The 13137-nt window shown below is 40.3% G+C and overlaps 1 protein-coding gene across 2 annotated transcripts; it reads right to left on the bottom strand.

Annotated features, from left to right (window-relative positions):
• Positions 1-1881: 1881 nt before the first annotated feature.
• Positions 1882-12278, bottom strand: ide (insulin-degrading enzyme). Of its 2 annotated transcripts, none has more exons than XM_061285378.1 (25): positions 12120-12278; positions 11029-11213; positions 10705-10912; positions 10365-10534; positions 10155-10277; positions 9958-10070; positions 9720-9882; positions 9516-9608; positions 9337-9428; positions 9145-9225; positions 8961-9064; positions 7605-7707; positions 7365-7487; positions 7101-7183; positions 6524-6668; positions 4917-5027; positions 4703-4823; positions 4473-4564; positions 4229-4340; positions 3677-3844; positions 3327-3599; positions 3025-3086; positions 2842-2914; positions 2701-2768; positions 1882-2543 (listed from the first exon to the last, which is right to left on the bottom strand). In XM_061285378.1, the coding sequence occupies exons 1-25, from the start codon at positions 12212-12214 to the stop codon at positions 2448-2450; spliced, it is 3057 nt and encodes a 1018-aa protein (XP_061141362.1). In that variant the 5' UTR covers positions 12215-12278; the 3' UTR covers positions 1882-2447. The 2 variants fall into 2 exon arrangements, with proteins under 2 accessions (XP_061141362.1, XP_061141363.1); XM_061285379.1 differs by having other exon boundaries at positions 11029-11189; positions 12120-12272.
• Between the last annotated feature and the right edge of the window lie 859 nt (positions 12279-13137).

Raw genomic sequence — 13137 nt, 5'->3', positions numbered from 1 at the left:
TCTGTCTGGAGGTATGATAATCCTAGGCAAAGTATCACGGTATTAAAATTGCAGCACTAACTAAAATGTCCTTTTAAATAAGTGTTATCCTTTTTTTTAAAAAACAAGAATATCTAGATTGCATGTTAAGAACCGAGTAACTTGTTAAATTGAAGAAAAGAAAGGAAAAAAAAAAAACAATCCTTTTTACAAGTTACTCTGTTCTTAACTTGTTAAATTGAAGAAAAAAAAGAAGGAAAACAAAACAACCAATCCTTAACATTCTTCTTCTTAGCAAGTCACAAGGTCCGATTACCGGTGAGCTATTCTTTAGAACATACCCATGTATAAATACTCTTATTATTGTCGTTGTTAAGGACACGCCATTACTTTCCAGAAAGTAGAAGAACAAAGTTAATTGGACCAAATTAACTTCAGAGGCCGCTCCTTCACTCAACTCTGAAAGCAGGCCGTCATATTATTGCTTAGATGTCACCTCAAAATAAATACAAAAATAAAAGAATATATACAGCCAGTATTAATGATGATTGAAACCAATGCATTAAAACCATGTTAAACTGGCAACCAGCCCATAACCATGACGTCACCTTGACTTGGTCCAGCATGGGTGTGTGTGGGAGAGTGTGGTGGGTGTGGTGGCTGTTCCATTTCATTCAATAGATTCAAATTCTATTCTGGTTCTATTACATGACAATCCCTAAGCACACACCTGAGAAAAACAGCAACAGCCAAGAAATGCACATGAAGAATGCTTTTTGTCTAGACGCTTTGTGTGACAGCGGATTGAGATTTTATTCTCAAAATAGAAAAAAAAAAAAAGGGCATAAAACCATCACAATCATAATAAAGTCTCCTTAAAAATAAGTTTCTTGGGTGTTTAATGAAGTTAGAGTGAACTAGATGAGCCTGATTGTCCAAGAACTCCCTGACTGCTGTTTTACTGAAGGCCGTCGCCCTTCCATGGGATGCCCAAGCTCGACTTCAAAAACTCATTCCAGAGTTAATCTCATTTACCTATTTTTGTTTCTTTTTTTAATATAGTTTGACATATTAGCTGTTTGGACAATGAATGAGTGAATGGATATTCAAATGGAAGCGGACAGCACTTTGCTGGTTGGCCACTTGTTTCACGTGTTTGCAAGCACTTCTTCTATCTCAGATGATAATATTCTTTATTCAGCAACTGTGCCCCATGGGTACTGATTTGACTTTCTTTTCCTTACAGAATTTAAGGAGACATAACTTGGCAATTTTTCTCTTCTTTAAGCTGCTCAGAAGGACTTTGGACAGTTTTCAACTGTTTCTGTCAGGGACAGTACAACCAATGTCAAGTATTTTCATTTTAAAATATGTACATTTCTGAGTCCAAATCAATCAGATTAAACTTAACATCTCTTGGCCAACATTTTAGAAAAAACCAATCACTTCTCGTAGCAGTTCCGACTTACGTGCATCAATCACGTGGGTTTATATGTATATCAACATGTAGGATGGAGGCTTTGATACAACACTTTACGAAGCAATTTAATTTTACATGCAGAACATATATTTAGGGAAAGAACAGATGCTTATTGCAGCAGCATGAGGTCCTCTTGTTCTTGGCTCAGGTAAAATGGGAGGGGCTTGAAAAGATTGCACACTGATCACGAATGCGTTAGCTGTGTCTCACATTCACGTGTGCACGGTGAATTTTGCCAAAACACGTTGAGTTATCGGAATTCAGTCTGACTTTTGTACGGTTTATGCCAAGACTGATAAAAAATGATACAGCATGCATTTTTGGTTTGCATGCGAGCGTGTTGAATTATCCCTGTACGAAACAAAAGTAAGACACATAACAGGTTGACCGTTTGTGAGAGAAATAAACTTACACAATGACAATTAGGATTTGATCAAATTTATTTCAATGAACAAACTAATGCAGATGACAGACCAACATAACTTTGAGACTATAAATCAGCACTTGAGTACCCCTGAGATGTCCTTTTTTTTTTTAAGTATTATAAGTTGAAATCTAAAAAAAATAATAATAATAACTTTCTATGGGCAAGGTTATTCATAGTAAGCTGATTAAAAATAGCTCAAAAGGGTCCCAACGTATGAACAGTTTAAAATGAAAATAGTCTGAGGACTAAAATCATCGCAACGAGGCTGACGAACATGACGATGAGTAAAAAGTTGTTTTTGTCAGGTGATGTCAAGCTCTTCCACAAAAAACTTATATAGGACTGTGACATCATTATTCAATTGGAACATGAGGCTCTACCATTAATCACAGCTATGGTGTCCTGTGTAACTCTACAACACGCATGTTTCCAAGCATCTACTTCTTTCTAGTTGATCCAGACTGCTTCCTTACACATTCATATGTACTCCCCTAAACACACACAATCAGATGTGAGTCTTCTTGACGTTACGTGGCGGTACGGGCGCAGCGCCAGTGTCGCTCACAGTTTGGCTGCCATGAAATTGATGTGAGGTCTGACCAGAGGGAAGAGAGGCAGACTCCTCTTGAATTCTGTCATGTCCTGGACCAGCGACGGCTGCAGAACCACAAAAAAAAAAACATCTTTAAAGATCCTCTTTTTAGCTCACTGAGGACTAGTTGTCATATTAACAGAAACAATTTGAACATCCAAGCCAAACTCCAATTACCGACTCAAAGACAAGATTCATGTGTTTGTGTAAATGGGAGTTCACCTGGGGCAGAGAGGGCGCAGGGGCCAAGTTGACATCGTTCTGAGCAGGAAATTCTCCAACGAGGGGACCTAAGAGACAAGGTAAGGTCAGACTGAGCCGTGGGGTGTCCTTCTACTTGGTCACGTGACTGCAGATACTTACAGGTGTCCATCTCTCTGGACAACACGTGAACTGACATCTTGTGTCTTTTAGGGGCATTCAGGGTTAGGCGCTCCTGTGGAGGGCACACAAAGGGTCAAGATGAAAATAAAACCGCAATCACAAGAGTCTGATATTTCATTTTTACCGTGTGTGTGTGTGTGTGTGGTTGGTTAATCTACTTACACGGCAGAATTGCATAACGTCGTCTTTTGTTAACGTCTTCAGATGGGCCACCTCAATGTTATCTACGACACAAAGACAATGTTGGTATTCCTGCAAGCATTTTGTCTTACAGTTTACACTTTTATCTATGAACAGTACAACGCAATTAAAAAAAAAAAAAAAAAACTTTAAGAACCTCATCCTGAAACTATTATTTTATTGTCTACAGTGTCCAATATCCTGCTCCCTCTATCTTAATGCGAAACATGAGCAACCACAGAAGAGATCAAAAGGTGAGGAGGACCTTTGCAGCGTTAGCTCACCTCGATCAAAATTATACTGTTGGGAGATGATCTCTCCCCAGTACTTGGCACACTCAGCAGACAGCTTTTTGGGCTTGTCCAGGCGGCGGATGGCCAAGGCCTGGATGTGCTTCTGGAAGGCTTCCTCGCTCATCTCTTCCACCGATCTCTCCATGGTGCAAAGGAACGCTTCGATGCGGCTCTCCAAGTAGTGTGGCGCCTTTTCAGACTGGATGATGAAGCGGAGACCTTGGACCCCGTTAGCCCGCCTTGGCCCGCTGAACACAATGTAGCCTTTGGGGTCCAAAAGAGAAATTAGGTTAGAGCTCCAAGCATAAAACACTGTTATAAAAGATTATCAGGCTTCTCACCCAGCTGCTCTTTAGTTCTTAACGTGTTGAAGCACGGCTCGGAGATGATCTGACAGAAGAGCTCCAGCAGCATGTTTATGTGGGTCGTCTGCATGTCGGTCTGGTAGTAGATCTCGATGCCGCAGTTGTTATGCACGTCGTTCCTCTGCTGATAAACGTACCAGCCACCTGCCAGGAACGTGACAATATTCCCCATTTATTTTGCACGATCAAAAGAGAAACATTGCAATCGGTTGAATGGTAGTGGTTTGGCACTTTTCCTGGATAGGCATGATGGAGGCCACTGTGCTCATTGCAATTCTGAAAGCAGCAAAAATTATTCTATTATTATCTGTTGATAATATTAATATGTGTCCTTTTTTGGGCTCAATGACATCAATTCACACGTGCTGAGCACGAGTCTCCTTAGGTGGAATTTAGAATTGAATTGAAGCTTTTTCAAGTGTAAGGCTGCAGGGTGAGGGGGTGAGGGTCCTTCTCTGTGCTTGCAGTGTGAGACTGGCAGGGATTTTATGAGTGCTTTTCTGGAGTGTGAAGGAGTACAAGACTTACCGTCTGGAACCTGTACCTCTCTGTAGCGGATCAGTTGGCTTGGTAAGAGAGGTTTGGTGCGTGCGTGCTCAATCAGAGTGTCCTCCACCATTTGGATCATGCCAAGAGCAGACTAACAACATGGCAAAGAAGGCAGAAAGAACAATTAGAAAGTGCTACAAATACAAAACATCGGGCGATATTTCTGATTGCATGCAAACACCAGAAAGGATTTTCTGTTCTAAGAAGTAAAACACAAACTAACCTTCTTGGTGATGTTGCCATGAAGAAGGGCTTCGATATGTAACCGAGACAACAGCTGAGGTATGAAAGCCTTGAGGCGCTGGAGAGTTACATCTGGAATATGGATAATAGTTATTTAAAATAACATCTAGTATGTCTTATATCCCCCACTGTCTCAAAAGGATCTTTCGAAATGAGGATACCATTGCTCAATAAAAATATATTTAAAAAAAACAACAACAATCATCTCACCTTCTAGAGCATCTCTGAGTTCATCTTTGGTCCAAGCCACCTCAGTCATGAGTAGACGAAGGTAGTACATGGCGTGCTGGTGTGGTTGTTCTGCTCTGAAGTTATTCAAAGACCTCATGTACTGCAGAAAGAAATATATTTAAAAAAAATAAATAAGCAGAGTAAATACTGCACTGTAATATTTCCTGGCTAGAGCAAAGCCAATCGCAATTACCGCTTCTTTGATGATGTCAAAACGCTTCTCATCGATTTCAAATGTGGCCATCTTCTCAATGATCTTCTTCAATAGGATGTCTTGCTTGTCATTGTAGCCTTTAACAGAAAGCTGGAACAGTGAGAAAGAGCCAGATTATTTCACAGATTGATCAATGTCAAAATGGAAGTTTAATCATTTTCATGAACTTGATGGTCATCTCTTGTGGGACAATCGAATCTGATACAGCCAGCTGTTCATGCACGACCTTCTGATGATGAAATAGATCATTTTCTACACAGTGGTCATTCTGTACCAAGGAGAGACCACCATCATTTTCAACGAGAGGTTGTTAATGAGCAATACCAGCAAAGAGAGGTTATTAGTGGATTATTCCAAACTTTCCAGAAGGTTTGTGAGCGGAAAAAGGTTGTAGTAGTCAAGAAAAAAACATTTCATTGACATTTGTTAATAGTACGGCTTCAAAATTTGAAGGAAGCTGATCTGGATTCAAAAAAGGAAAACGTCAGCATGTGCAAGCACAACTATTTGCTATGTCCGCCAAAAATGATGCGATGATAAGAGAGACATGGCGGGTGGAGAAATGTAAATCGAGATAATGAAATCGACTGCTTGAGCTTGCTGATATTTATATTTATATTAAATATTTATACATTTATTTGTGTGGACTCTAGCATTTTTGAGTTGAAACGTTTTGCAGTACATTGGTGTTTAACTTTTTGACAATTATGTTCCAGCTGATGTTTATAAAAACAAACAAACCATAAAAAATGCTCTTATTTACATAGTAGATCATTATGGAGCACACCATCCCTCTAAAAGCCTTCATCTTGGAAAAAACAAAGTGAGCAGGGGACAAGCAATCAATTTGACTTGCACATTCAAAAGTCCTCAAAGAGGCCAGTTCACAGCACTTGCTTCACTTCCCCGCGGGACTCTAAGAGCTTACTTACAAGGATGGCATTCATCCCTGAGCCTATGCCATACACCAGCCCTGCCAGGCGGGCTGCATATGTATACTCTCTTAAATCATCCTTCAGTAACCTGAGCAACAGGTAGGTCATATTGCAGTGTAGCGGATCGCCATATAAGTAGCGACTACAGAAGGAGGGAGAACAAAAACAACAACAACAGACAGTTGATTGGGAATGAGAGACATTGCAAATATGTGAAGATTGACAGGAAGAGTATGTATATGCAGCCTCATGACTGTCCCGCACAAACATCAGGAGAAGCCTCGCGCTTATTTCGCAGCACAGGAACAAGCGTAAAAATCGACGTGCCCGAACTGAGGCACAAATAAAGGGATTCGTAGGAATGAGTGTTTGGGGAAGATGAACGGAAGATAAGACGCAGGATGGAAAAAAATCGGGATCGAACAAAAACTATACTGACACCAGCCAGGTCTCGTTTATGCGTTTTATTTCCATAAGAATTTTCTCTTTACGTTGAAGAAAAAGTCGATTATTTTTCACAATTAACGCCATTGAGGCCCGGCTGAGCCACTACAGCCCAGTCGAGGGAAGTATAGGAAGGTGTGGGGGGGGGGGGGACTTTTGGTTTGGGATGCAACAGAAATCTTACAACGAGGGAATCAGAATACTTACATACATCCCATAGACGGTATTTTGAAGGTCATAGTTCAAACCAGCTAGCTCGGCTGCATATGCATACTCGTTGAGGGAGTCCTTTAGGAGCTCCAGGTATAAATAAGCCATGTTACAATGTAATGGGTCCACATACGCAAACGGGCTGTAGAAAAATAGCAAGGGGTCACAGAAAGAAAGTGCATTTACAAATGACAATTATTTCCCTCTTTGACCTAGGAATTAAAATGCGGCAAAACAAAATATCACGCACACAATGTATACTATCAGCAAGTGAAGTTTTCTTGGAAAGGCTTTCTTCAAAGAATTTTGATACTTCGGAAAATCTTTGACCATACAAATATGCGCTGGCAGTATTTGAATGAAAACGGATGTTGTAACATTTTTAACAGTCGATTCTCCAGCAAACATTCTGCGCAATTAAGCTAATGCTGATGTGACAGGAATGGAGGAAAGGAACAAAAGCAGTTATTCCGAAGGGTTCATGACCAACTAGTGTGTAATTGTGTGAGCTGATAAAGGTCATTTAAATGGGTAATTTTGCAACCTTTCCGTCAGCAACCACCTAATTACGTACCTGAAGAACTCAAAGTTCAGACACGCTTTGGGAAGAAAGAATTTGTCATCCTGCTTGAACCACACCTTGCTCATTGCTGTGTCCTAAAAAAAACCACACAATAATAAAATGTCCTCAACCTTCTTTTAGCAAACACAATCACACCATTCTTTTTTTCTTCCATGTAATCTACAATTAAAATCAAGCTCCTTGTGTACATTAATGATAAGTGGCACTCCAGGACTCGGACGTCAAAACACAGCCGCCAAGCCGCAACACACTTGCCTTGATTAAAGCAGGGACGGAAGCAGAGTCTTTCTCAAGAGGGTAAATTTCCAAGTTGGTCGGGATGAACTCATTTTTCATCGGTAACTTGAACTTGCCGTTGAGGTCAGCACTGGCCCATTTCTGAAACACATACATGATTGAACGGTCTTAAGATGATGTCGTTCATCAGAAGCAAGAAGAATTTGACTGCCAGCATAGTGATGATTGATGATTGGCACTGTATTTGCAGAGATTCACCATGATAGTCTCCATGGATATCGCCTCCTGCTTGTACTGCGTACCATACCATTCTTCTGCCTTGTCTGTTTCACCGTCAAATGACTTTGACACCAAAACAACCCTGGAAGTAGAGAATATGAGACATAACGCACACCCAAAATTAATGTGTAATAAGCAATTTGGTATTGCAGCTAAATTAGCTGTACAATGGTTAAATATACGCATGAGCATATTACTTTCCATCTACATGTGTTGCTCCACCGTTTGTTTTCAAATATCCTGTATTATAATATTGCACTAGCCCAGTGCTTCTCTATCATTTTCTGTGATGCCCCCCCAGGGAGAAGAAAACATTTCACGCCCCCCCATGCTTGTACCCTTATTAACATTAAAGAAAACAAAAAAATAAAGAAAGAATGATCAACTTACAATTAACAATAACTTTATTAATAACATTGTTTTTTAGTCTGTAACAGAACAGATTCAATGTGCATCACTTTGCCTGAAATTAAAAAATAAATCATAATGATTTAAACTACAAACTGCCATTTTATCCTGAAAAAAAATACAACAAAATAATAATAAACATACATATTAAATTGAATAACAGCAATAAATAATATTTAATTCAAAGTAATCAGCAACATTAACTCAGGAGCACAATATATAAAACATTTTAACCTACGAAACAAAAATGAAGAAAACAATTTGTGCCGTTTTTTTTCAATCAAAATGAGGCAGCATGACGGAGACCATATCTACGGCTGCAGGTCGTATCAGCTCTTCTACAATGGTGTGTGTGGTTTTTTTTTTTTTGCACTGAGCAATTTGGTACGCTGCTTTATATGATGCTTACAGTGCTTGCTGATTGACTGAAGTAGCCTTCACAAAGAGGGATGATTGTTGGCACTATTCAGCCCGTTTTTGCTGAAAAACCTCAAGCATCTTATCAGCGTGATTAAGCTGCAATGCTTTGAAGTGCCGCCTTAATTCATTTGACTTCATACTGTTGTCCGCTGCCAACATTGTAAGGCACAGTAAACACACTGCTCTTTCCTCATCTCCCATCGTAGTCACACTGAAGCTTCGTCATCTTTCCTTGTCTTAGCTTTCGTGTGACTCTCAATTCTCTTATCTCAGTCTCTCTCCGCCGTTCTTTTTAACCCTGATCAATATTTTTCCATGGTGTCCCACTGCACTTTTTATCGCCTGCTCTGTGCTGTGTGTATGTTCCGTGCGCTCTACACTGTAGAGTGGATACTTACTACCCTTTAATCTAGTACAGCCAAAAGAAAAGCATGTTCCCTGGTCTCACACGCGCCCCCCTTGGTAACGCACCGTGCCCCCCCACTATTTGAGAAGGACTGCACTAACCTGACATATTCTGGTCTCAGCTTGTCCAGCACCATCTCAATCAAGTCTGGCCTAAAGTCTTCCAAAAGGTACTCTGCCGCTAGAACCTCTTCAAGTGGGTAGTACTGAAAAAACAAAAGAGACATGAACAGAAATGAGTCTCGAAGTTAAGAGCAGCATCAGGACAGGAAACAGAACCACCTACGTGTAGTAAACCAGACACTTTGGAGGTATAGCCACGGGGTCGCTCCTTGTCTTTAAATCGGAAGGCTACCTTGTTTAAATCCTGCGGAGAAAGACAGAATCAAAGTCATACAAATGGATAGCTCAAATTTAGTGTCAGGGAGAATATTTTTTTCCCCCCAAAATGTATAAAATAATGCAATACTGTAGTTACCTTGCATTCCTGAAACACCCATTCCTGAGGTCCCTCTCGACGCAGTTTCTGGATATACTGGAACATGTGAAAGATAATGTCTTCCACGTGTACTGTTGGTGACACGCACGTGAAGAGGTTATTTTACAATTTAGAGTGTTCCGCAAACACCCGACTGGAAAACACGAAAGACTGCTTACAAAGGCCTTCTTCTGTCAAGTCGACATTGATGATGAAGAACATGAATCCTTTGGCTCCTTCTTTTTGGCCTCCGACAAGTGTATTCACCCATCCTTAAAAGAATGACAATTTCACTTAGGCACCCAATAATCATAATGAATCGATTTTTTTGAATCCTCATGTGATCAAATGGTATCCCTGTGTAATCCTTCCGTGTGCCCTACCTTTACTTTTTAGTTCCGATAACAAACTTCCAGGTCCTTCGTGACCTATCAGATGTCCCAGATAGTGTCCTGGGTTTGACTTATAGTATTTCTGCAGGTCTGGGATGGGGAACGTCACGTACAGATTCCTTATGTCTTTTATGGGCACCACTTTGTAGAATTGCTGGCACAGCAAACAGGTCAAATAAAATTATTTTTTCAAATAATTCCTCAGCAAAGGCAAAGAACAGCTGCTCACTTTTAGAAATTCATCTTGAAAGGGGTGATCAGGAAATTCCGGGATAGGCACGTTCTTGTTCTCTACTTCTGTAAATAACTTGACCACCATAGACGTCAGCTCATCTAGGGATTCTGTGGGTAAGGACGAGGCACGTAAATTTTTTTTTGTCTGAGGCCAGATGCTCTTTACCAAAATCTTCCTCTGGGTTGCCTTACCTCTTCCTAAAACACAGAGGCCCATTAGATTAGAGGAGTAATACGTCGAGTGAAACTTGAGGAGCTCCTGGCGGACATCAATGCCGTCATTAGATGGTCTGGTCTCAAGGGTCAGCTTGTTACCTAGAATGGACAGGTCACATCATAATTGCTTCTTGAATACAATAATATATTTCTAAACGAACCGAAATGCTGCACTGTGATGCTAACCTGTTCCAAATTTACTGAAGGGGTGATGTGGGTTGCCAGTGGCCTTCTCGAGTTGAAAGAGTCTCCAAGCATCATTCATCAGGTTCTTCTCATGCTCAGAGTCCACAGCATTCACCTCGCGGTCCTTACAGCTCTCGTCAAAGAGCGGGCACAAGAAGAACTGGGCAAACCTAAAGATGATATTATGACACAGCGGATCATTATTCAAAAAATGCTTTGTGACAATAAATTTAAATTGCAAATGCCATTTTAACCATGAGAGGAAATGATTTAGAAATACCGTCGAAGGCAAATCAATGTTTTTGAAAGATGAAATAGAATCAAATAAATAGTCCTTTACCTATCAAGAGCTCCTTCTAAGTGCTCATGAGACACGTCAAAGTAATAGTTTGTGTGCTCTCCACTGGTGAAGGCATTGGAGCTGCCAGCATGCTCACTCAAGAACTGGCTGTACTCATTCTCTTTTGGGTATTTCTTTGTGCCCAGGAACAGCATGTGTTCACAAAAGTGCGCCAAGCCGGCGATGTTCGGCGGGTCGGATAATGAACCTGAAATTTCAAAGTAGACTGATCACTGAGGTCCACTCAATCGAGGCGAGGATACATTTTTCCATATACTGCAGATGATGGGTATACCACATAGAAATTGTTCTTTATTTCTTTACCAATGTGGACATCCAAAGCAGCGGAGGATTTGTCTGTCGTTGGGTCACTGATGAGCATGGCCCTCAATCCATTGTTGAACTCCAGGCCTCTGTAAAGTCGCTTGTCCTCGGGGGAGCGAATTATGTCTGCGACCACACTCTTCAGAGCTGGGTCAATCATTCTAAGTGGAGAAGATGACACCAGCCTATAATAGGGAGCACAGATATTCATATAGATTCAAACCCTAATTCCAATGAAGTTGGGACGTAAATAGGAACACAGTGATCGTTTTCAGCCTATATTCGATTTAAGACAGGACAAGATAGCAAATGTTTAAACTGAATAATTTTGCTGGAACCTGAAGAAAACTCTGCAAGCAAGTGGCAAGGTCGAAAAAAAAGCTTTTCATTTACCCCGTGAAATAAATGTTAGGCTACAACGCACAACCATAAAACAAACCTGGCCACGTACGTTTCCATGAGGTCAAAGTTCTTAAAGCCTTCGGGTGGAAAGTGGAAGGAGGCAGCCACCTCTTAATTTACGTTAATATGAAATTATAAAGTTGTGTGGTTACTCTTATTAATATCACCCCATGAACATTTATGACAAGTAATACAGCATTTATTGAACTGAACTCTGAACTCCAACTCAGAAGGCCAACCATCAGCCAAGTTAATAACTCTATGGACATCACATTAGCATCCGTTTGCAATTTAAAATTAAATTTTGCGATTTAAACACTTTGAAGGAGAAAGGTCTGTAGTGTATACGGGATGTGGGGAGCCGCCCACTGGAATGAAAACCTGACTCATCAACAATGAATACTGGGGCCATCAGCGAGAAACTACATTAAATGGCAGTCGAATTGTATTATACAGTTCTATGAAATACATACAACACGCACTGATCCTTTAGACTCCTTGCACCAAAAAAGATGTAAGGCAGATCATTTAAGAAGAAACACAGGAAGTGTTTAAGATGGAAAGAGGAGATCAACCACCCGGCTTAACACGGCCGTGACCAGTGTCTGTAGCGAGGACTAGCTAGCGTGACTTCATGCAATAACAACAATTACTTCTTCTAACGATATAGATCGCCATGTAACACTTACGCAAATCCTTTGTTGAGATTGGGGCCGCTTCCTGCTGCTTGGAAATATTTCGTGCACTGCGCCGTTCGATTGATACACTTATACATACTTTGCATCCATGGACAACAAACCTTGTCTTTCACACCGCCATCTTAGTTCAGACAATAAAAGTCGATCCCAGATGTCATCGAGAAGTTGCGCAGGGTGTAAAAACGCTTAATTCGTTTTTGTAACAATGGCGTATGACTTTGAAGGTCATTAAAACGTGTTCCTAATGCGTGCAAAATACTACGAAGCAATAAAATGTGACTTACGCGTGCATCGATTATAAGGCCTATAAGTTGAGTGTGATGGATCGATCTGGTTTCAAAGCTTTGACTTGTTTGCGCGTGCACAGCTGTCAGCAGACAAATGGCCACGTACTTCTTGAATATACAACGTTCTGTTTCAACAAATTCGTCAGAAATCTCGTAATGTCTTGCGAAATTGATCGAATGAAAGGGGCCCTACAGGAAATATTAACCTTGCGTTCTGTTTAACTTAGAAACCTTGGTTTTCTTTGGGTGTTTTTGATATTCTACTTGCCTTAAAAGTCTGGACAATCGCCACACGACAGTGTATAAAGACAACACGAAAAGGAAGCATTTCATAATTATTTGGATGTCAAAATAAATAGCTTCTCTATTTATAATGGGACTGATACGGGGATCGTGTTTAATTCCCATCCATGGGAAAAAGACTACAGATATAAGTGACACAATAAAATAAAAGTCTGTTACACGCTTATTTGACGCTAGGCAAGTCTATATTAAGTTACTCAAATGTAATTGATGTCAACACAATTAAGCGTCTTTGGGTTCTTGAAAAGCGCTATACAAATTTAATGAATTATTATTAATTATTATTAACACATACAACCACTAGATGGAGACAAACTTCTTCCTCTTTCACAATTTTTTCCTCAATCAAACTGCACTCAAGTAGGTTATTTGCTTTTAAACTGTGCTACTGAAACATATTCAGACAATGATTCTGATTG

Source organism: Syngnathus typhle, linkage group LG8, assembly GCF_033458585.1.
Source record: "Syngnathus typhle isolate RoL2023-S1 ecotype Sweden linkage group LG8, RoL_Styp_1.0, whole genome shotgun sequence".
NCBI classification, from domain to species: domain Eukaryota; kingdom Metazoa; phylum Chordata; class Actinopteri; order Syngnathiformes; family Syngnathidae; genus Syngnathus; species Syngnathus typhle.
This window is presented reverse-complemented; position numbering and strand designations above follow the sequence as displayed.